General features: G+C 46.8%; 1 protein-coding gene across 1 annotated transcript; it reads right to left on the bottom strand.

Annotated features, from left to right (window-relative positions):
* Window positions 1–1,011: 1,011 nt before the first annotated feature.
* Window positions 1,012–20,322, bottom strand: LOC140388502 (elongation factor 1-alpha, oocyte form-like). Its single transcript, XM_072472797.1, has 7 exons — window positions 20,146–20,322; window positions 18,755–18,934; window positions 17,239–17,535; window positions 6,417–6,567; window positions 6,076–6,332; window positions 5,389–5,623; window positions 1,012–1,197 (listed from the first exon to the last, which is right to left on the bottom strand). Exons 1-7 carry the CDS (start codon window positions 20,287–20,289, stop codon window positions 1,076–1,078), a joined length of 1,386 nt encoding a protein of 461 aa, XP_072328898.1. The 5' UTR covers window positions 20,290–20,322; the 3' UTR covers window positions 1,012–1,075.
* Window positions 20,323–25,044: the final 4,722 nt, after the last annotated feature.

Here is a 25,044-nt window from a genome sequence, read left to right on the forward strand (position 1 = left end):
AATGTGTGGGAGAATCTATCGGAGAAGGATCTGAGGCTCATGAGTCTTTGGAACTTTAAATGCTCAGTTCTCACTGTCCCAAAGTGTCAGTTGAGCAAATGAAATGATTACGTGATAGGAGTGGCAAAGCAGGGTTAAATAGCCTACACTGCACTACTCCCACTTGACATGTTAGAGTTCTAATATGTACTAGTCCTCCGCCATATTCTAGTGCAACCTATTCTGCAGCAGCTTGCTTCAACTGGAATCAACTTAAAATTATTTTTGTTGATCTTAACAAAGAGGATAGGAATTAAAGGCTTGAAATTTGTAGAGTAATCAACTTTTTTTTTTTTTTTTTTAAAGTTTTTTAAAAAAGGTGTTTCATATTCCACGTAAGCATCTGGCTCCTAAAACCTTTGCATTTTACATCAGTATTCTAGGAGGGAGGATTGGACAATTTACCCAAGTTATCTACCAATGTACAAAACTACACATGAGCAAGCCAGTTCTTTCATCCCACCAGCCATTTGTGCTGTCACTGCTCCCACATGGGATGCCAGGACTCATTGGAACTAAGATTTGAACATGGTCAGGTCAAAGTTATTTTCCACCCCAATGAATTCCAAGGAGAAAAATAGTCACCTCAATAAGTGGCACAGTAAATTATTTGAAATTTGCTCAGATAGTAAAAGTACATTGGTAAGATAGTAGAGGGCTATATTAACCAATTAAACCTGGAACAGGAACATTTACTCTAAGGTGCCAAATGCAAGAAAACAGTCCACAGCAGGTATACTTGTACTGTAAAAGGCAAATCTTTACTGTAATGAACCTTGATTTAAATTCAAGGTAACACATTAAATTCTCAGGCCAGTACAAATTAGAAGCACTACAGCAAACCAAGCCAATCTTTGTTAAGGGATAATCAAGAAATTGATGTTTTCTAGTTAAGAGATATCCAACACCCCAGGTTGAGAGAGAGAGAGAGAGAGAGAGAGAGAGACAAAGATTCAAATAACAAATTCAAGCTAATTTAACTACTACAGAGTTGGAGACTTTATTGCACAACTAGTTTTGATACATTATATTGGTTTCATTTTTTCATAGCCTTTGAAGCAGATTTGGTCACTTTACTGGGTCCAGCTGTTTTCTTATTCACGGCCTTGATTACTCCAACAGCCACCGTCTGTCTCATGTCCCGCACAGCAAAACGACCTGCAACAAAGTTCCAAAATGAACACCCCTTCCCTTTGTACAAGTGAAATGGAAGGCCATGATAGCAAGGTGCTTAAGCAGCAATGGTGAGTGGTCAGGGACACAAGGCAACATGGGAGGTTTCTCCCCCAAACAGGAATTGAATTATCCGAAAATGAATAATTTGCAGGGCTATGGAGAGAAAGCAGGGCGTGATAGCAGGTGAACAGCCCCTTCAGGAGGAGCAACACTGACATGATCGGTGCTGTAACCAGTCTATAAATAAGGAACCATTCTTGCCAGCTAAGTTGTGCTCATGGGGATGGAAAAGGAAGCAATTTTTTTTTTTTTTTTTTTTTATAAATGTGGACTTCTGGTAGCAGCCATGGAGCAAGTGGTCACACACAGGGCAGCTCTGGCTCAAAGGTATTGGTTTATGCTCTTTCCAGTGTTATGGGTAGATGGGTAGATTTGGCAGAGAAGGGGCATGTTCACTGGCTTGCAGACAATAGTGCAGATCCTGGCTAATGACTTGGAGGAGACTTGGCACAGCACCATTTGTGAAAATGGCAGAGGGGGCAGGGTTGGTGGTGTAGCCATCTGGGATGGCCACTTTCAGCATATAAAATAGACACTCGCAGAGCATACAGGGAAAAACAGACAATACAAAGTAAACAAGCAGTCACTGAGCCCGAATGTGTATTCAGAAGACAGAACCGAAACTCTCGGCCGATTTGCACATTGATGGCCCATCTCCGAGAAACAAAGAACTAGTGCTCAGGGAGCCGGTACTGTACCAGACATTCTGGCGCCTCTACCCCAGCAAGAAGATACCAACAAAGCAAGGTCAACAGCCATGCCCAGCCATCAAGGCACCCACCCCTTTATTGGCTCAGATCGATGGCAGTGAAAGAGAAGCTGCCCAATAAATTGGGACCAAGTTTAAGGCCCGCCTAAAAGCACGCAAAGCCCCCCCCCCCCCCACCCGTATAAGGAACCTTCGCCATGTGTTCCTCTTGGAATTGGCTCTCAACCAGAGAGACCTGCACCACCAGAAGCAAGTTCAAGTTCAACACTCGCTACCAGACGGACAACCTTAGCTGTACTCCTGTTACCTCTTCGAACCCAACAGCCTCAGATCCGAACAATGGCCATTGTTCCTGACCTAAGTGGGCACCCGAAGTTAAGTATAGGTGTTAGTGATAGATATAGTTTAGCCTGTAGTGTTATTGTGCATGAGCAAATCATACGGTGTGTAAATAAAGTAGTATTGACTTTGAACTAACTGGTGTATTGGTTCTTTGATCGGTATTCGGTTGAACCTTGTGGCAGTATAGAGATATACCTGGTAACTCTGAAAGCATATTCATAATTAAGATTAAGAAAGGCAACCTTATTAATCGCCATATTTAGAGCCACAAAAGCGCAACAGTGGGAAACCCTCAGATGGAGCAACTGATGTGCTTCAAAAAGAATTTCAGGCAGGAGATGCCAAATGACTAGACAAGGACAATTAATGGGGGAAGTGGCACTTCACAGGGTCTCTGGATCAGGTGGAAAAGTGGCTTGAAGTGCAGGGGGCAACAGTCTGAGAGGTGGAAAAGGTACAACTGGAGAGCCCAGATGTGTCTTTGGTGATGGAGATCTATGCAGTTGAAGGTGGAGGAGCAGGAGAACAGGTACAGACCATTGCAGGTTTGCCAAAGAGAGTAGAGGGAACAAGCACCACAAATGTTTAGAGGATGTTGGCGGACAGGGCCCCAGATGTGGACTGGGCCCATAGGTCCGAGGCAGAGGCGCCACTGCAGGCAGTGATCGTGTGGATGCACATGCTTTTGGACAAGATCCTGAGGTGGGCCAGTGCAATGAGTCTGTGGATGGGAGGGCAATTGAATCCAGATCTACCAGGACATGGAAGCAGGCTAAAAAGGAGGAGTGCACAGTTCAACAAGTGGCAGTATTGTACCCGGTCAAAGCAGTGCCAGTGTTGTACTTGGCCAGAATCTGGGTAACTCATGAAAGCTGGGAATATTATGTGGGACGCCAGAGGACGTGAATGACTTTAGTCGTAAGCTGTGGGAAAGCAGAGGTAGTGTGGGATAATTCCATGAAAGTTGGGTTTTCTGCTGTTCTGGACTGCTGATGGGGTGAGAGTCTAAGTTGTAAGTTTGTAAGGAAGGCAGGGAAGAGAGGGAGTGATTGCTCACCCCCTTTTTGGTGTTTCTTTTCTGTAAGGAGTGTGTTCTGTGGGGCTCTTACGGTGTTGATTTTTTACAGTGATTAGGGACCTGTTGCACAGGCTAAGGTAAAGTTTGCATGGGGAAGGGCATGGGAGTGAGAGATCAGAGCAGCAGGGTTTGGGATAGAGAGTAGGTTGTGGGAGAGAACACCAATTAGTGTTAGTCAATTAGTACACATTTAATTGGGAAGATGCTGGGCTTGTAAAGAGGTTACTGGTGGCAATTCCAGATTTTCCACTGATTATGGGAGGGGATTTTAATGGTGTTATAGAGCCAAAGTCAGACAGGTCAAGCCCCAAGTCGATGAGACGATGGCAGAGCTGAGGGTTTATGGAAAGGATGGAGAATCAGTAGAGGTTCAGGAACCCAGGGGGATTCCTACAGCACAGACAGCCCATTGAGTCCACACTAGCATCCAGAAAGAGCACCCTTCCCAAGCCCACACCTCCACCCTACCCCGTAAGGGGCAATTTAGCATGGCCAATCCACCTAACCTGCATATCTTTGGTGTGGGAGGAAACCAGGCACCCGGGGGAAACCCAGACCGGGAAACTCCACCTACACAGTCACCAAAAGGCCAGAATTGAAGCCTTTCCCTGGAGCAGTGAGTCAGTAGGGCTAACCATTGTGCCAGCCATGTAGGTCTACTCTAGGAGTGACTTTTGTGGCCAGTCAGTGCTAATGGGGATGGTAGGGGCAGAATAGTGGTCTTGTGCGATACTAGTTGGAGGCAAGGCTAAGTTCAGGACAGGTGAAAAGACCGGGGTGAAAGTTGGATTCAGAACTTCTGGAAAATGTTTGAGAGAAGGAGAGTGTGGTTTAAGAGCTATGTGAAGCTTAATCAGAATGGCAAGGTGTTGGCAGCAGCTATTAGACCAGGTAGTGGAGGTAGATAGAAGATACTTGGCAGCCCCCACAAAGGAGTTGTTGGCAGAATGGAAGATGTTGCAGGGTTAGTTTGGTTGATGACAGGCAAGGTGGTGGGCAGCTGCAGAGGGCAAGGGGGTGCTGTACGCATATGCGACGGAGTGTAGTACGTTGACCCACTAGTACAGGAAGGGGAGATAGCAGGAAAAGATAATGGAGGTGAGCAAGGCATTCTATGAGAGGTTGTACAAAGTTGAGCAGGCTGGAGAGGTGGGGGATATGGGGCAGTTTCACGACAGGTTGGAGTTCAGAGTTGGGGCGTGGGGCGTGGGGGAAAGAGAAGAGGCAGGCACTGGAAGAGCAGGATGCAGGGGGGGTTGGGGTGGGGGAGGAAGAAGGCCCCAGGGATGGACAGCTTTCCGGTGGAGATTGAGTTAGCCCCCCCCCCCCACTTGGGGATGTTCAAGTGAGGCAGTGGAGGGGATGTTCAAATGAGGCAGTGGAGAAGGGAGAGTTACCAGCAATGTTATCACAGGCATTGATCTTGTTGATCCTGAAAAAAAGGGATATGTTCACAGAGGGAGAGGCTTGCGGGACTGGATGAGCTGCAGAGGGTTTGAGTTACCAAGGAGAAAAAAGTGATCTTTCACACGAAAGGAGTTGCAGCCATTCCCCCCAACTATGGAGTACATGTTATTGAAGCAACTGCTGCTCCCTGGCGACTTGGGGTTATGTCAGGATTGGGGACATGTGGGTGGTTGCGAGGCCAGGGCAAGGCACTGGTGGTAAGGATAAAGCACAAGTGGAAGGAAGATAGGATAGGGACCCCAGAGAGAGGCGATGCAGCGAGTAAACTCATTCCTCCCTCCTGTGCAAAAAGGAGTTGATTCAGTTCCAGTTGCACAGGGTACACTCAGGAGTGGGTTCTTCCAGGGGTAACAGATGGGAGGTCACATATGCCACTGGGGTGGTGGCCTGGCTGAGACTTGTATGACTCTCTGGCTGGAAGATCCAAGTTCACTTTTAAGGTGGTCAGAAAAGGGCTTTGAAGCCATTTGGAGGAACTGATCATCACAGAGGGATTTGGAATTTTAAAGTCACTCACCAAGGGGAGGATAAGCAGAGAAGGTTTCCACACACATCGGCTTCCCTGGAATCATCACAATAATGCCAGCATCTCCAGATTTCAAACTCTTTGGGTTGTCCTCCAGTTTTTTACCGGATCGACGGTCAATCTTCTGCACCAGTTCAGAGAATTTGCAGGCAATGTGCGCAGTGTGGCAATCCAGCACAGGAGAGTAGCCAGCATTGATCTGTCCAGGGTGATTCAGAATGATCACCTGAAAACCAACAGCCAATAATTAGAGCACAGAATGCCACCAGTATTTCCATCAGTTGCAAGTGTTTATTTAAAAAGTGATCATGCAAGATTCAATCGTGCCATTTCCCATACTTGCTAAAGCTGGATTTATATTTTATGTCATGCAGTGCATGTACAAGTTACAAGCCAAAAATTGGAAGGGATAAATATTAATCTAGCTCATTTAAAGCCAAAGACTCCCAACTGCAGGATCATCTTAACCATTTGAATAAGTAATAGCTATGCTTTGCCCCACTTCCAACATCAACTCAGAAATTTGTTCCCTGGTCTTGTGCAATGATCAACCGATAGGTATATTAAATGCCTGAGCAGCCATATGATCTACTCCAGCTCCTATTTATTATGTTCAGAGACACAAGTGGCCATTAATTACCAAGGTAGACCAGGCCAAATCATGCCCAGTTTGCTCACCTGGGCTGTGAAACTTCCAGATTCCAAAGGAGGGTCATTCTTACTGTCACCAGTCACATTTCCACGTCGAATATCTTTTATTGACACATTCTTAACATTGAACCCAACGTTGTCCCCAGGCACTGCTTCTACTAGAGCCTCATGGTGCATCTCTACAGATTTCACTTCAGTAGACAGGTTAACAGGAGCAAAGGTCACCACCATGCCAGCCTTCAGGATTCCGGTCTCTACTCTGCCCACTGGCACAGTACCAATCCCTGAATAGATTGTGGTAGAAAGTTAAAATTCCAACTTTTGAAATACATTGACTGGATGTTAAAGATAAATGAATTTGAACTCACCTCCAATCTTGTAGACATCTTGCAGGGGGAGACGAAGGGGCTTGTTTGTGGGACGTGACGGAGGAAGGATAGCATCTAGAGCTTCCAATAACGTGATACCAGTTGCATTACCTTCCTTGCGATCCATTTTCCAGCCTTTGAACCAAGGCATCTGTAATAACAGTAGTTAGTTATTAGATACAGCACCTTGTACTCATGACAGACCCATACTTATGGCAGACCCAATTAAAACCAAGTTCTGCTACAGCAAAATGATATTCTTGGTGAGAATGCAACCCGAACCCTACCAAGAAGTTGTTAAAGCTAACGTGGAGCCAAATATCTTTGATTTAGTCATTCTTGAAAGGGTTATTTTGACAAGAGGGTGATGGGGATACAGCTAGCTAACTGGGGAGGTGGTGGCAGTGGTATTGTCACTGGACTAGTAAGTGAGGGACACAGGGTAATGCTCTGGGGTCTCAGGTTCAAATCCCATCATGGCAGATTGTAGCCACCACCTAAATTGGCCAACTCCCGATATAAAATGGTGAACGGCAAAGGCTGAAGGGAAATTCAGCCAACACAGGCAGAAACCAGCAGGTACAGGTTTACTGTGTATATAAAACTCTGCTGGCTGGGCTTTTGCATCGATACCAGCGACCATCAGCATAATAATGTAGCAGCCATCTACATACTAATGATCAATCCCCAGGAACAATAGCAACATTTGGGACACAAAACTAAGCCAGACTCCCCGGTACCAGCAGGAGCCAATACAAGAGGTTAACTAACACCTCAAGACCGCCCATCGATCAGGGAACCGCTCCAGTATTGGAGAAATCGAACCAAGCGATTAGTACAAAGTCCAATCACCTAGAACCAGGTACAGGGTCCGCCCCAAAAGGCGGGAAGCCCCTGGGGACTATAAAGTTAAGCCCCCCCAAAGTTCAACTCATTCCCTTAGTCCTGCCCAGGTCACCCAGCAAAACGAACCAACCATGACCAGTGCAGTGACCACCGAAAGAAAGAAGTCTTAATTCAACACTCGCTACGAGATAGGCGCTCCTAGCTACCAAACCATACCAACTTCGAATCCTGCAGATTCCGAACCCGAACAAAAGGCCATTTGTTCCCCTGACCTGGTGGGCCAGTCCAAAGTTAAGTATACGCCTGTTAGTTATAGAAGTAGCTGAGACGTAGAATTTGTGCATGAGTAGAGATTACAGTGTATAATAAATGTGCTTTGATTTGAATCGGTGTATTGAGTTATTGATCATTACTTGGATTTGAACCTCATGGCAGTATCATAGTGACTCTAGAGCAAAGGTAATAAAACAGAGTCATTGAACCAACCGGAAAGATAGCAACATTTGGCGACTCCGCCGGGACCCGAACTAGAAGTGGCATAACCACTCCGGCAGAACCCAGAATTTGAATTAGAGATCCAATTGGGAACAGGAAACCACAAGCGTTCAAGCAGTTCTGATCAATCCTCATAATTCAGAAGTGTATGCGCATGCGTAACTAACAGGGCGATAAGGTAAAACTGATCGATTTTTGTTGCGACAAACTGTCTGGAGTTGTTATTTCGGAAAGTAGCGAAAGCCATACCCGTATTTACAGCACCGCCTTAATACCCCTGTCCCAAAATTGAAGAGCACATTCGGATAGGAAAGATGGCAATGCAACGCCTCATGAACCCAGCTACCAGCAGCAGTAGAGTGGGACAATGTCCCATTTGGGAGGAAGAGATCAGGAAATATCTCAAAGGGAAAGGATGGCCCCTTTGGAATGAATTCTGTGACAACGAGGAATCAGGCCCTGCGAGTATAGGATATACTTGCTGGGAGACCCTGAGCAAGATCCACAAGAGCAGCTTAGGAAAAGCTCGCAAGCCAATGGCAATTGTGTCCTGCTTGGCACAGTTGCAAGGCACAGGAGGAGGTCATTAGGACGCTCCGGAAAAGAGGTAGAAGGCATACATCGAATGAGTTAGGTCGATGTAAGCAAGGTAGAAAGAGAGAATGTAGTGTTAAGGAGGAAGTTGGCAGCAAAAGACGGAGAGGTGGATGATGCCAAAAGGGCACACCAGTCTTGTCTGGCGCACTTAAGCAGCTTCCAGTCCCAGTATAAAAAGACCTATCCGGACACACAACGTGCAGTCCTGGTAAGTGAAGAAACCGAGAAGCAGGTAGAAACATTGCAGAGGCAGTGTAGTGACCCGAGGGCAGCATTAGGAGCACTCATCCTGCCACCAGGGAGCAAAGACAAAGCTCACTGGACCACGCAAAGTGCCAGAAGCAGATTACAGAGCTGCAAATCGGTGCTTTCAGTCCAAAAAGGATTCCAGGAAACCTTGAGCAAAATTAGATAAAGGAAGACGGCCCAGATTGGGAAGAATTAAATGAAACAGCGTAGAGTTATGTTCAGGGAACATGTGCGCAGGGAACCCCCCCAACCCCCCACAGAGCAGATAGTTCAGGCTCCAATGAACCCAGTAACCACCCACCGCACAGCCATATCGGATGACGTGAATTTCTATACACCATCCCCTTAACAGTGACCCAATTACGGGACGCATGAGAAAATCACACCGTTCCTCCCCACCTCAGACCCCCACCATTTCTTTGCCAGAGTAAAGCATGTATGGCCTGGATGAGCGAGAGCATGTGAAGCTCACAGTTTAAGTTTAGACCCTTCAGTTGTAGCAGCCCTTCCCGACGCACAGAATGTAGCACCCTTGCAGAAATGCATACCGCTATCCTGGATGCTATCAGGTATAACCGGGGTGACCCCATAGATGGCCTCAACAAATGCAGGCAAAAGAAAACTGAGCACCCCACAGCGTTCGCTCGACGCCTGTGGATCCACTTTGCAACAGTCTTTGGAGACTTAGACCGTGCCCATTTGTCCCCAGACAACATGGCCAAATGGACCTGCACACTTCTCCCATGCCACAGAAACAGGACAGAAAGTGTGTGCGAATTATGATCCCTCAGAGGAGGCTCATAATGAAAAATTAGTAAAAAGATTGTCCCACACCTGGGAGCAGTCTGTTCAAAGCAAACCCACAGTTAAAAATCCTGAAGAAAAGCAGGCAGACGTAGATATACAGGCAGTTGCAACACACCAGAACCCCGCATGGGTAAATGAAGGAAAGAACAGCCCCCCACCCAAGTCACAGGAGTGTTACAACTGGACAGTTGGGACACTTTGCAAGAGAGTGCAATGCCCCACAAAAGCCACAGAGAGCCCAGCAGATGGGCACTGCAAGAAGACAGAGCCGATTCAGTGTTAACGCCTGTTCAGATCAGACGGACCTGACCGGAACAGACTGACAGTGTACAGGCTCCCCCAGTTGGGATAGGTCCGGACAACCGGTAGTTGCAGTGAAAATTCAGGGACAGCCCATAGAATTTCTCTGGGACACCAGAGGGTCCTGCACCACAATAAATTCCTCCACCGTTTCAAAAGGACACATGGCCCACCACAGCCACTATCACCCTCAGCAGCTTTACAGGCCACTCACAGCAGGGACACAGCCCCTGTACCCATTCAAATCGGCACCATCACCACCAAGCACCCCGTAGTTTTAGTCGATCTGCCCCACACAGCAGAACACATTCTGGGAATCGACTTCATGAATTCTCACAATCTTTCATTTGATCCAGTCAACCAGTGTGTCTGGAAAACGGCAAAATCCACAAGAGCTCCCGCAACGCTCAACATAGGTGAATACGCGAACAAAATTAGCGCAGTAGGCAAATTTTGGTTCAACCCAACCACACTTAGCACGGAAAAGCAGGTTAGGGCAGTTCTGCAAAAGAACAGGACAGCATTTGCGACCCACAAACAAGACTGTGGACGGATGACTGGTCCCATACAAATCACCAGACCTGACCCTAGACCCCAAAAACAGTATGGATTTCCCCAAGAGGCAGAGGGAGAAATCGCAAAAGTAATCGAAAGCTTATTAGAGCAGGGCGTACTTAGATCAGTAGCCTCCACTAATAATGCCCCGATTTGGCCAGTGAGAAAACACGATGGATCATGGCGACTGACCATCGATTACCGGGAACTCAACAAAGTCACCCCCGTAGCAGCCCCCACGGTAGCCACAAGTCCCAAGACCATGCTCAAGCAGGGACTCAATTCCCGATTCTTTACGGTTTTGGATGTCAATAATGGATTCTGGTCCATTCCATTGGCAAAGGCGTGCCAGTACAAATTTGCCTTCACCTTTAAAGCACAGCAGTACACATGGACATGCCTTCCACAACTCCCCCTCCATTTTCCACCGACAGCTGGCAAATGGTTTAGCCAAATTCTCTCGTCCAGAATGTCTCGTCCAGTATGTAGACGACCTACTACGCAGACTGACACCAAGGAAGAGCACATTGAGCTTCTGTCAGAACTCCTGGAACTCTTATACTCAATTGGTTGTAAAGTTAACCCCAAAAAGGCCCAGATTTTGGAAGACAAGGTGATTATATTTGGGAACAATTATCACGCACGATAAATGCGAGATAAGAACACAAAAAGGATTGACTCGATTGCTAAATTGCCCCTTCCGCAGAACATTTCAGCCCTCCGGTCGTTTTTAGGGCTGGTTGGCTACTGCCGAAACCACATTGACGGTTTCGCCACCAAGGCAGCACCCCTCTCAAACCTCCTAAAGAAAGGAGCCCCCTGGGAATGGCTTCTTTAAAACAGGCGCTCATAGCCACCCCCGCACTAGTTCCAGACCCGCTTTCCCCTTACGCCATAGAGGTAGCAACCACAGACCGCACCCTTTCGGCCGTGCTCCTCCAGGAACGGCACGACCAGTTAAGGCCCGTAGCTTACGCCTCCAGAATTTTAGATGCTGTGGAGCAGGGATTTTCAGCCTGAGAGAGGCACCTGCTTGCAGTATTTTTTCGTACATTACTGGACTGAACCCCATCACAATCCTCACAGAACACACCCCCACCCAACATTTACTGGACGGACGACTCAAGGACAGTACAGTCAGTCAAATAAGAGCAGCCAGATGGACCCTTCTCTTGCAGGGATGGGACATCACTGTGAAACGGGCAACGACCCACACTTTAGCCGACAATTTACAGTACCCTGGAACCCCCCCATGTGAAATTCTCTCCACACCACAACACAGGCCCCTTTATTGCGAAAACACCCCCCAGAAAGATAGGTAGTTCAATCCAGAGCCCCCAGCACACAGACACGCGAGAGTCCATAAAGATATACGTCGATGGATCTTCCACAATCTTGGATGGGAAGCACACAACAGGTTGCGGTATTTATGTCAAGGACGCACAGGGACACGCCCTAGACAAAATAGCAATAAAACTTCCAGGACACAAGGCACACAGGCAGCAGAACTTACGGCCATCGCATACATAGTGGAAGACCCAGATTCCTTCCCCAGCCCAGCAGACATACATTCGGACAGCCTGTATGTCTGCAACAGCCTTACGGAATTCCTGCCCCTGTGGAAAGCAAGAGGATTTGTTTCCACAGATGGAAAACCCCTCCCTTCAGCCCCATTGCTCCATCACATCTTAGAGCGAGCACAGAGCAGGACTTTTGGTACAGTCAAAGTTCGAAGTCACCATCGTTCCTCACCCCCCCCTGGAAATGTAAAAGCCGACGCACTGGCCAAAGCAGGTTCCAGGCATGGATATTTTTGGACACCCCCCGAAAGCGCACCAGTGAATGCAGTTCAGGTGCCGCAGACAAAGATAGAGGATCTAGTGGAGGCCCAGAAGCAGGACAGCAATCTCGGAGATTGTAAAAGGAAACTATCCAGCACCCTATGAGGTTTAAAAATGCTCTGACCACATGACGGTGTGGTGTTAAAAGACACCCTTGGTGGTTGTTGAACAGGACAGGAATCAATGGATGTGTTTGTTCCATGATGGTCATGGACATCAGGGAATCGATCCCACTACAGCCCACCTCGGGCAGCTTGGTTGGTGGCCGAATTTAAAGGACGATGTAAATCACTACATCAAGAATGGTCTTATCTGTGCCCAGAATAATCCGGACAGATATGCCAAAAAGGCTGAGCTTAGTCACACCCGACCCGTTAATGGCCCCTGGACTAACCTCCAGATTTTATATGACTATTGCCCCCTTGCAGGAATGGTTATAAATATGTACTCGTGGTGATAGACACGTTTACAAAATGGGTGGAAGCATTCCCATCCAGAACCAACACTGCAAAGACCACAGCCAAGATTTTGACCCACCACACCGTTACAAGATGGGGACTCCCCCACAGCATTGAATCCGACCAAGGTTCTCATTTTACTTGACATGTCATGAAGAACGTCCTCACGATATTTGGCATTTCCCAAAAATTCCACATTGCATACCACCCACAGTCGAGTGGCATTGTGGAGCGCATGAATCAGACCCTAAACTCCACCCTCAGAAAAATGGTCCAGCAAAATACCACTTGGGACTCAGTCCTCCCTTTTGCACTGATGTTTTTGCGAAATACAGTTTCCACATCCACAGGTTACACCCCACACACCCTAATGACCGGACACCATGAAAGGCACAGAATTTTAATTAGGTTTAGACTTGACCAGCCCCGAAGTGACAGCCCTCACACACGAGAACACAGTCAAACAATTAGTGGATAATGTTAAAACAGCTTAGCTAGCAGCCGCAGTGAAATTGGGGACAAGAAAGAAACAGAGCAAGACTTGTTTCGACAAGACAGTGCATGCGACTGAGTGCAGTGTAGGACAGCAAGTCATGCTCTCCGTATACAACCCCAGCACATTCCTGTCACCAAAGTACTCTGGTCCGTACTCCATTGCGGACAAAGTAAGCCCTTCCGTCTACAAGATAAAGTACCCCAATGGAAAGACTGCGTGGTTCCATATCAACCAGATGTGGTTCCATATCAACCAGATGAAGGCATATGGAACACATCTAACCACACACACCACGTCATGCTCAACGCAGCAGACAACGCCCCGCCCACAGCCAACGTAACCCTACCATCCCCCAACACGTCCAGCCCAGCCACCGACTCAACCTCTACTCCACCCCTGAAAGCCCACAGACTGCAGCAGCAGAGACAACGACTGTGACTCGGACAATAGCCACAGCACACCTCCCTACTATCCCCATGCAACAGGACCCACACCCAGCGAATCTGACCACAATTAGAGTGATCCCTTCCCTACACAAACCCCACCATCGACCTACCATGACGACCCCGATTCCATCCCCACACAACTAGCCACCACCTATTGGCACAGACAACTCGTTCAGACTCGTCCAGAATGACGAGCGATCCAAAATCATACCAAGCAGCTCTTTCAGCACTGATACATTAGAGTTTGGCATCAGAGAGAAGATGACGACTTTTAGTCGGACTCAAAACGAGAACCCCTTTGAGACCCTGTTCGCAACCGATAACCGAGGTGTCCAGATGATGTTTTAAAAGGAACCACTTGTGAGAAACGGTGTCCTTTCTGATGGAACCTGCAGCATGTTTTATGTTGTTTGTAGTGTTTGTTAAATGTTGTATGTCAGACTGGAAAATTTCTCTCCACAGCCCCACGCCCTTTCAGCAGAAACCTCCGAGGACTGGTCCAGAGACTTGCTACTGTCCCAGACGCCAGTGCAGAGGAACTAGTCTGTCGACAGACGCCCGTTCGTAACTGCCCTTCTGGTTCATAGGTAGAACCAATACGGCAACCCCCCACAATGACTACATTTCTTGCCCGGTCTTGTCGGTTGCTCAGGCAGTGGAGAAACGGCTTGGGACCCGCCCCGCCTGGGAACCCCCCCCTCTGGTCAGCTACGCTCGGGTAGGGGAAACACTGCATTGGTCGCTGTCCTACCCGGGGACTCCATCCAACTCTTACCCTTCGCGGCCCATACGCACCTCATTTTGGAAAGTTTTAGTTCAAAAAGTTGTGTTTCAGGTAACCTTTGTTGCCAATCATATGCTATTGACATCCTGAAACATTGGGATGGTACATTGCAGTCTGTGAGATGGCTCGCACTGGTTCATTATTTGTAAGTGTGTCTTGTCCTGAAATTCGGTTTGGAGAAAAAAAAAAATGGAGTCACAGTGACCAATTATAAAGGGAGTAATTGGCACTAAAGGACAGACAGGCTATCATGCGAGATGTTAAACCAAGATAGTAACAGACACTATGCGGGATTCCACAGAACTCCAGGACAAGAGAAGAGAAGACAAGAGAAGTGAAAGAAGAACCACGAGGACATCCTCTGCGTGGTTCATCATTATAATGGACAGGTGGTTGCGCACAAATGCAAACCCCATGACCTCAAGCCCCCCCCAGCCATTAATGATTCACTTCCCCACAGTATCCAGAGCCCAATCACCAGCGACACCACACCATCTTGGTATGCCAGGTTTATAACCTGGTACTCCGTCCTACTTGATAGAATCCTATTGGTATTGGCAATACTCTGCTGCATCGTGCAGACTATACATCTGAGAAAATGGAGAAGGCAAGCTACTGCGCTCGCACCCCGGTATATAGGATCAGATCCCCGCGATCTATAATAAAGAGCATTCGTTTACGTTTTTGTTGTAAATAAAGAAATGTTCATGAGCAATTGTACAATCCGGAGCTTGACTGCCAGGAAAAAGGTGTATAAACTACTAGGATTTTGTTTGTATGGTTGAGGAAGTTCGAGTGATGAAATGTTTAAGTGAGTGTCGTGTATTAAGGATAGTTGGAGGTTCCCATTTTTTTGTTTTGTAATGCATGTCCCTGTTTGACATAGCACCCCTTAGAATTTTCAGTTTAAAAAATTTTTGCATAATTATGGTCAGTGTCGAGGCCATGAAAGAAGTGCTCACCGGGTCAGGGAATGAAGACAATGCAGTTATGTAATCCTTCACGCTAGGATCACAAGGAGGGAGTGTAGCCAGCTAAATTGGCCAACTCCGGATTTAAAACGGCAAACAGCAAAGGCTGAAGGGAAATTCAGCCAACACAGGCAGAAACCAGCAGGTACAGGTTTACTGTGTATTTAACTCTGCAAAAGCCCAGACAGCATCGATACCAGCGACCATCAGCATAATAAGGTAACAACCATCTACATACTAGTGAGCAATCCCCAGGAACAATAGCAACATTTGGGACATACCAGACTCCCCAGTGTTAGCAACAAGATGGCTAGCACTGCTGCCTTAGCTCCAGGATGACAGACTGTGGAGTTTGCACATTATCTGTGTCTGCATGGGTTTCCTCTGGGTACTAGGTTTCCTCCACTGTCCAAAACATGTGCCAGTTTGGTGGATTGGCCATGATAAATTGCTCCTTTGTCAAAAAGGTTAGGTAGGGTTACTGGAATAGCGGAGGGGGTCTGTACTGTCAGAATGCTGTAACAATCTAACCCCAGATCATTTGTGCTGCAAAGTGTCTTTGTTATGGGTTCTTTGTTTACAGAACCCCAAAGTGTTTCATGGAGTTCAACCGATCCACAACTTTTAATAGATTGTGGTGTGGGGAGTACATAGTGTACTCTCCAGGTGGTGATACAGCAATGATGGACAAATGGTTTTTAAAACAAAACATGTTTATTCTTAAAAACTCAATTTAACCTGTTAAAAAACATTGAATATCTTAAACACCCATTACTTCAAAGATAACTACAACACTAAATAATCCTTCAAACTGTTCCTTTAAACATCCAAAAGACTTCAAACCTTCAAAAACAGACATGAGGTTACATTCAATATATTTATAGTCTTTGGATTTGCAGACAACAGACCAGCTGTTTTCTTCCTGCAGCTCTCAGCAAAACACAAGACACTCCCATCTGCCTTTTCAAACTGAAACCAAAAGCAAAAGTGAGCTCAGCTCCCCCCACCCTCTTGACATCACTTCAGTAATATGATCAGCTCTATTTCTTAAAGGTACATCGCTTAAACATCCATTTCTTAAAGGTATGCTCACATGACAGTCTTCATCAAGCCCAACTCATGCCAGCCAGTCCTACCCAAGTGTAATGGCCAAGTCACCAGGAAAGATGCCAACATCATTTCACCCCCACCCCACAATATCTGTACCCAAAGCATTCTTCAGTTTCCTCCCTCAAAATATCCCATGACCAGTTTAGCCAGGACCAAATTATCTACACCTCCAGGACATCCAAACCAAACAATATCCCATTAGCCAGCTAAACAAGTAAATGCTGTCAAATCTATTAGCAGAACACCAATAATTACCTCACTGTTACAACACCTTAAAATCACAGCTTCAGACATTTAAACCATCCAAAGATGTGCAGGTTAGGTGGATTGGCCATGATAAATTACCCTTAGTGTCCAAAATTGCCCTTAGTGTTGGGTGGGGTTACGGGGTTATGGGGATAGGGTGCTAGTGTTGACCTTGGGTAGGGTGCTCTTTCCAAGAGCCAGTGCAGACTCAATGGGCCAAATGGCCTCCTTCTGCATTGTAAATTCTATGATAATGATAATCTGCTCAGTCTCTTTTACATTCATGACAGCAGAACCAATAGATTCCATTTCACAACTATTTAAAAACAATGGTAGATAAGTAACACCAAAAGGCATGTTGCAATTAAAATGAGCTACATGATTGTACAGTTAGAGATTACCAATCCATGTTCATTTTTAAAATTTGCATTGTCAAATCTATTGCTCAGCAAACATAGTTACTAATAGATAACTTGGAGGGAGGGATCATTCTACTCAACACAAACCTATTAGGCAGAATGGCCTGTTTTGAGTTGCAAGTATTAGCAATATTGTATGGCTTGGATTGTTTTTCCAAATAAAATATATACACAACAGAGCCAAAAGTGAATGTCCACTTACTTTTTTGCTGGGTTCTAGCATGTTGTCTCCATGCCATCCTGAAATTGGTACAAAGCCCACCCCAGCAGGATTGTAGCCAATTTTCTTGATGTAGGTGCTCACTTCTTTCACAATTTCTTCATATCTCTTGCTGCTGAAGTTGGGCTCCGTGGAGTCCATCTTGTTGACTCCAACAATGAGCTGCTTGACTCCCAGGGTGAAAGCCAGGAGTGCATGTTCCCTGGTCTGCCCATTCTTTGAAATGCCAGCCTCAAATTCACCAACACCAGCAGCCACAACCAACACTGCACAGTCAGCCTGAAAAGAGATTTAATTCTGTTAGACAATATTACTCATGATAAACAGGCATTTGGCCATTGGATAGAACTTGTGCTAGGGTCTTGGAAAGGTTCACATTCATACATGACATGCATGATAATGCCATACCCATATTACCAGTGTGGTAGCAAGAGTATAATTTGTCCTTTGTAGACTGGAGCACGGAACATCTGCTTATAGTACTACACTATCTACAAACTCATGTTGAAGGCAGAATATAATGGAGGAAAATGTGAATGTATGCACTTTGCTTGAAAGAAGAGTGGCAGAAAGACTGCCGCACAGAGGGATTTGGGGGTCCTTGTGGTCACAAAAGCATGCAAGTTCAGCAGGCAATTTATTTTTTTTATTTGACAAGGGCATGGAACATAGAAATAAGAAAGTCCTGCTTAAACTGTACAATACACACTAGTTAATACACCAGGTGTGGTCCATCAATCCAATGAAAGATTTACACAGAAGGTTCACAAGGTTGGATCCCAGGTATGTAGGGATTTTCTTACATGGAGGTTAAGAAGGTTAGGCCATAAAAGGAGAGGCAACCAGAGACATAGGATTCTCAGTGGGCTTGACAGATAGATGCAGAGGGGTCATTTCATCTTGTAGGAGAGTCTCCAATCTCCTAAACCGGAGGGAAAATTTCCGACTGCAGAGAGCTGAAGAGGCTGGGTTATGATGTTGAAAGCAGAGAATGTTTTAAATACTAAGGAAATCCAGGGTTATGGGGATAAGGCAGGAAAGAATTTAGGATTATCACATATCAGTCACGATCTCAATAGAGAGAACCACTTGACAGGCTGAATGGCTACTTCCACTCCTTTGCTCTTATGGCAGAAAAGGGACTTGCATTCAGTAGTCATCAAATTCTTAAAAAGTAATAAACTAGTGCAATTGAAGGGTGGGGAGGTTACAGAGAGCATCATGTTGAACCCAAGATGAGGGCTATACAAACATGTTGAAAGGCTGTAAAGGAGGGTGGGGAACCAGTATCTCTAAGAGGCCAAGGCCTTTGTAAATTGGCATAGTTTCGCAGAAGGTAGTGGATGAAAGGGCAACTGAATTGACAGGTTAATTTTGTCATTAGATCAAACTCTTAGGCTTGCGATGCAGAACAATTTGATTTATTTTGCCCCCAAACCCTTAAAAGCTCAACTATTCTCATATACAAACATTTGATTTTTCTGGTTTTAAAGCATACCTGGGAGGTCCCAGTGATCATGTTCTTTATGAAGTCCCTGTGCCCAGGTGCATCAATGATTGTGATGTAGTACTTGCTGGTTTCAAACTTCCACAGGGAAATATCAATAGTTATACCACGCTCTCTCTCTGCCTTAAGTTTATCTAGCACCCAGGCATACTTGAATGAGCCTTTACCCATCTGCAAGGTAAAAGTATAGAGTCTGAAAAGAAAAAACACTTCCCATTTCTGCATCAGTTACATGTAGCACTTCAGTTCTTCCCAACACATGAAAAATCGTCGGTCAAGAATACTTGTATTGCTGAATGGCAATGCATTCAGCTCACGACCTTAACAGAGGAGTATCCTTAAGAAAGACTCAACTGATTGGTACTCAACAGTACTGAAATAAGTCACTTCAATAAAATACTAGTTTGGCACAACCGTACTGGATCATGTCATTTTGTACTAGTTCAACAAACACTATTGATAATTTGAAGGATTTAACCATATATGGGTGTCGTCAGCCATTTACAACTAAACCACATTGAAGTTGGAACACAAACTAAACAAAGGCACTACACGCCAGGAGCTTCAAGTTCATTCTTTGAAGACTCCGGCTGCTTTGATTCACCAATATTTTTAGAAATTTGTGACTCCCATTGGGAAATAGGGAAGAACAAGTAAATCAGTAACACTGCGGGAACGAGAATGCGGAGAATTATCTAGGAAGAACATTGGATTGGTTTATTGTCACCTGTACCGAGGTACAGTGAAAAGTATTTTTCTGCGAGCAGCTCAACAGATCATTAAGTACATAGGAAGAAAAGGAATAAAAGAACACACATAGGGCAACACAACATATACAATGTAACTACATAAGCACTGGCATCGGATAAAGCATACAGGGCGTAGTGTTAATGAGGTCAGTCCATAAGAGGGTATTTTAGGAGTCTGGTGACAGTGGGGAAGAAATTGTTTTTGAGTCTGTTAGTGTGTTCTTAGACTTCTTCCCAGTTTAAATTTACAAAGGCGTTGCCTGGATTAAACAGGGGGGGGGGGGGGGGGGGGGGGGCGCAATAAAACAGAACTAGTGCCCAAAACCCACAAATCAAGTATCAAACTGCCACACAACATTGTGGCTCATTGCCCAAGTAGATGAAGACAAACACAAAGTATTTTCAGGATTTCACAATTTGTTTACAATAAGCAGACCATAAAAACATTAAACTTGGAAGCCAACTGTTCAAAGAAAACAAAAGGCAACAACATTAACTTCACAAACCAAGCTTACTAACCAGTATAACTGAGAGAATAGTTCAGGATTAGTCTTTAATAAGGGGGAAGGACAGATAGAAGAAATATAGTTACACCTCACAAGTAAAAACTTGCATTGACAAAAGCACGATTACCTCAGCCGCTTCCTTTTCAAATTTTTCAATAGTCCTCTTGTCAATGCCTCCACATTTGTAGATCAAGTGACCAGTAGTCGTAGATTTACCAGAGTCCACATGCCCAATGACTACAATATTAATGTGGATTTTCTCTTTACCCATGGTGATGGTAACTCAGAGAAAATAATACCTTAAAAAAAAAAGAATAGCATTGCTACCAAAAGCAGCATTTATATCAGCTGGCTAGTCTGTTTCTTGGACCACTATGCACCTGCATTGAATGAGCCAACAAATTGGGCTCGTTAGCATTCAGTTAGGCAAATAACACTCTTGCTATTCAGTTAGGATGATTAAGTCTTTTTTAAAGGGGCACAGACAACGATCACCAAATCCTAAGAGAAACCTAAAGCAATGTTCCTTTAATCTACTCGACATTCTGGTCACTGTATCCATCAGTCATGGCAGACACTGGGCGCTCTTTCTCCAGGATCTCCAGGGCACGGACAGATCCGCCGGACAGAGGCAGGCAGCTGGGCCAAATAGCGCCCCCGCCGCCTCCCGACCGCACTCTGCTTGGAGCCATCACATTCACAAGGGCCAGCAGCAGACCTAATGAGGAAGTCCTCGGACCTGCCCACTCTCCTCCACACAAGGTGACCAAAGATTAGGAGCATTGTTCTGAATTGCTACCAGCAACAAAGGAGAAGTGCTTCTCACATTCTGTATAAATGTGAAACAGACACATCCAGGCACTCTGGTACAGCAGAATCAGAATCGGTTTGTTACCTCTTCAGTTAATGATAAAGGCAGGTTGCCTCAGTATAATTGAATGAGAAAAAAACGAAACGAAAGTGTCCCCTTTTGAGAGGATCACAACGAATAGAAAACTTAAACAAAGGCAGCTTATAAATTATAATATTTATTTACAACATCCACCAAAAATGTCAGTCCCTGCACTACCAATTGGATGCCAAAGGCCTCGAGCAGACCAGGAGATGTGTGCTCCTTCTCCAGGGGGACCCAGGTGGCAACAAGGACGCAGAAGGGCAGCCAGAGTGACCAGTCTCACTTGTCACGTCCAACCTTGGCCAATGGCTGGCCACCTTAGGCCCAGGGACAGATACACCAGGAGCTCCTATGAATTCCCTGTGTCACCTCTCCACACTGGGTGGCCAACGGTCAGGTGTGTGGGACTGAAGTGGAGCTAAAAGATGAGGAATTGCAACACCCACAGCCATAAAGGAAAAAGGGCTGCATGCTCTCACACTCTTGTGCAAATCTTGTGCAGATGTACCCAGGCGACAAAGGTCACAGGGCGTGTTTCTCCGTCCCCGTTTGTGACGGACGGGACAGCCAGTGGGGGCAGTTGAGTGCAGCTCCAATAACATTCTCCACTCGATCCAGCATGAAGCAGCCTGATTGATTGGCACCCCATCCCCAAATACTCCCTCCACCACCGATGCACAGTAGCAGCCGCATGTACCATCTACAAAGTCCATGGCAGGAACTCACCAAGGGTCCTTTGGCAGCATCTTCCAAACCCGCAAATTCTAGCATCTAGAAGGACAAGGGCAGCAGGCACAGGAGAACACCATAAACTTGTCCTCCAAGTTTGCTGACTTGGAAACTTACCGCTGTTCCTTCATTGTCGCTGGGTCAAAATGCTGGATCACCCTCTCCAACAGCATGGTGGGTGGATTTACTCCACAGGGACTGCAACAGTTCAAGAAGGCAGCTCCCCACCATCTTCTCAATTAGGGAAGAGCAATGAATGCCAGAGATGCCTACATCCCTTGAATGATTAAAAAAGAAATACCATGTTATACCATCCAGTCATAATGGCCCATTCGAATGGACCATTCAACAAATGGTGCTTCCACAATTAGGACATTTTTGACAGAAAAACAGATACATTTTGAATTGGGGGAAATGTTAATTTTATTATGGTGGGATTGAGGGAGTGGGAGTAGGGCCAAACATATAGGGCGTGATTTTCCTACCATGTTGTGCCTAGCGCCGATCCCATTATGCTGGGTGCATCGCAGGAGGGGCCCAAAATGGGCTTTGCACCGGGCATCAAGCCAATCATGAGTCACCCGTTGGTGAATCCAGATCTAGATCGCAACCAAAAAGCCGGCAGGAAACACCCTGCTAAACCTGCCCAAAATGATGCTAAGGGCGCGATCCAGCGCCACCCTGCACCAGAAAAGCAGTGTGCCACGGCACAGCATGGCCAATGAAAGTCAGAACACCCCGCTCCCGGGATGTACCCGGCTTGCCACGCCTCGCGAGATCCAATGCGATACCGCGAGACATGCGATGTAAATCACGTCCATTGTGGGCGGGATCACCTTTCGGCAAATATGCATATCAGAGCGAGGCAGTTAGCAGATGTGCAGATTCCCGAGGTATCTGAAGCTTTGGGTTTCATCCCGTTCACCTCGGAGACCTCGGGCCCACAAACTGGGACCAGACGGAACAGCACTCGTGGGGATCTCCCAATGGGTAGGAGGCCCCCCCCCGCTGCAAGCCCTTTGGACAGAGTGTTGCCCTGACACTGCTGGTGCCATCTGGAATCCTGGCAGTACCAAGGTGCCCAGGTAGCACTGGAGCCGTGGGCCTTGGGAGGGTGCGGGCAGGGGGGCGGAGACCCTCCCATGGTGCATCGGGGCTTGGGGGGAGGTCGGGGATCGTTTTGGGGGCCTTGGAGATCGGGACGCCATTTAAATATGATGTCCCGATTGTCGTGTTGGGTGTTCCACTATACAAACGAACCAACACGGTTGTAGATGGTACAACTCTGTTTTATTATTCTGGATAACATCTACTGTATACTTCTGGCTGTGGTTCGTACTTTACCAGTTAACATGTGGACTCAGCCCTTGCACTATCTTAGAGAGGCACTCAGCACATGGTGTATGTCTGAGTGGAACGCTGTGAGCTCTGTGCTCTGAGCTATCTCCTGCTGGAATGAGCGGGAACTGTGGTGTTCCCCGTTTTATAGTGCGTGTGCTCTCACTGGTGATTGGCTGTGATGTTGCGTGTGTGTTGATTGGTCCGTTGATCTGCCCATCAATGTGTGTGTGTGTTTGCACCATGATATGTTTCTATGAATATCATGACATCCCCCTTTTTACAAGAATATGTGCCTATATGGTAATAAATATTGGTGTGTACTGTGTGCAGCTGAATATGTGTGTGCAATATCTACAACATGTACATGAGGCTAAACTATATACATAGGAAGGTGTCAGGTGCAACAGAGCAACAAGGTTGTACCATAAACAAAACAAGTGCAATCATCAAACATCGAAAGAGAACTCCTGGAACGACAAAAAGAGAAACACATTAACATTTTTTGCATAACAATTCAGTGAGTCCAATGTGCAAACAGGCTCATAAGTCCAGCCTAGTAGGTGGGCGACGAATTCGGGTTGACCGCCTCAAGAGTGGGGCAGGATCCACCGGCTGAGGAGGCCTTTCCACGGGCGATAGAGGAATAGGCATAGTGGCAGGAAGCTCCACGAAGTCGACACCAGGGGGACCAGTGCATGATCACGTAGCGAGCACAGAAGCAGCCGAAGAGCCCGCCGATTACGCCGGCGAATGTAGCCATCAGGCATGCGAACCAGGAACGAGCGGGGAGCCACGCGGCGGATAACTTTGGCAGTTGCCGACCAGCTACCCTCTGGTAGGTGTATGCGGACATTGTCTCCAGGCGCCAGGACAGGAAGATCAGTTGCCCGAGTGTCATTTGCCACCTTCTGCTGAGCACGCTGCTGTCGCATCCTTCGCAGTACTGGAGCATGGTCGGGTTTAGGAACATGAATGGACGATACAGTGGTCCTGCGAGCACGACCCATCAACAGCAGGGCTGGTGAGAGGGCTGTGGACAGTGGGGCCGAGCGATAGGCCAGCAGGGCTAAACAGAAATCAGATCCGGCATCAGCAGCCTTGCAGAGGAGCCGCTTCACGATATGGACGCCCTTTTCCGCCTTGCCATTTGACTGGGGATGCAGAGGGCTGGACGTCACGTGTGTGAAGCCATACGAAGCGGCAAAAGAAGACCATTCTTGGCTCGCAAAACAGGGCCCTTTGTCCAACATGACGATAAGCGGAATGCCATGGCGAGCGAAGGTTTCCTTGCATGCTCTGATTGCAGCTGCTGATGTCAAGTCGTGCAGGCGTATGACCTCCGGGTAATTTGAAAAATAGTCAATTATGATGACGTAGTCCCTGCCGAGCGCATGAAAAAGGTCCACACCCACCTTCGCCCAGGGGGACGTCACCAACTCATGGGCTGAAGCGTCTCAGGGGGTTGCACCGGCTGAAACCTTTGGCAGGTGGGGCAGTTGAGCACAATGTTGGCGATGTCGTCGCTGATGCCCGGCCAGTACACAGCTTCTCGGGCCCTCCACCTGCACTTCTCAACCCCGAGATGGCCTTCGTGTAATTGTTCGAGGACCAGCCTGCGCATGCTGTGTGGAATCACAATCCGGTCCAACTTTAGGAGGACACCGTCAATGACGGCCAAGTCGTCCTGGACATTGTAGAATTGTGGGCACTGTCCTTTGAGCCACCCTTCCGTCATGTGGCGCATCACACGTTGTAGAAGGGGGTCAGCCGCAGTCTCCCGGCAAATACGGGCTAGACTTGCATCATTAGCTGGCAGATTGGCTGATGTGAAGGCCACATGCGCTTCGACCTGGCAGACGAACCCCCCCTATTCGGGCGGTGTGCTCACTGCTCTGGTCAGAGCATCCGCGATGATGAGGTCCTCACCAGGGGTGTAGACCAGTTGAAAGTCGTACCTCCGGAGCTTGAGCAAAATGCGCTGGAGGCGAGGGGTCATCTCATTAAGGTCCTTTTGTATGATGTTGACCAGGGGGCGATGGTCGGTTTCCACGGTAAACTGAG

The sequence above is a fragment of the Scyliorhinus torazame genome, chromosome 13 (assembly GCF_047496885.1).
Source record: "Scyliorhinus torazame isolate Kashiwa2021f chromosome 13, sScyTor2.1, whole genome shotgun sequence".
Classification (NCBI taxonomy): domain Eukaryota; kingdom Metazoa; phylum Chordata; class Chondrichthyes; order Carcharhiniformes; family Scyliorhinidae; genus Scyliorhinus; species Scyliorhinus torazame.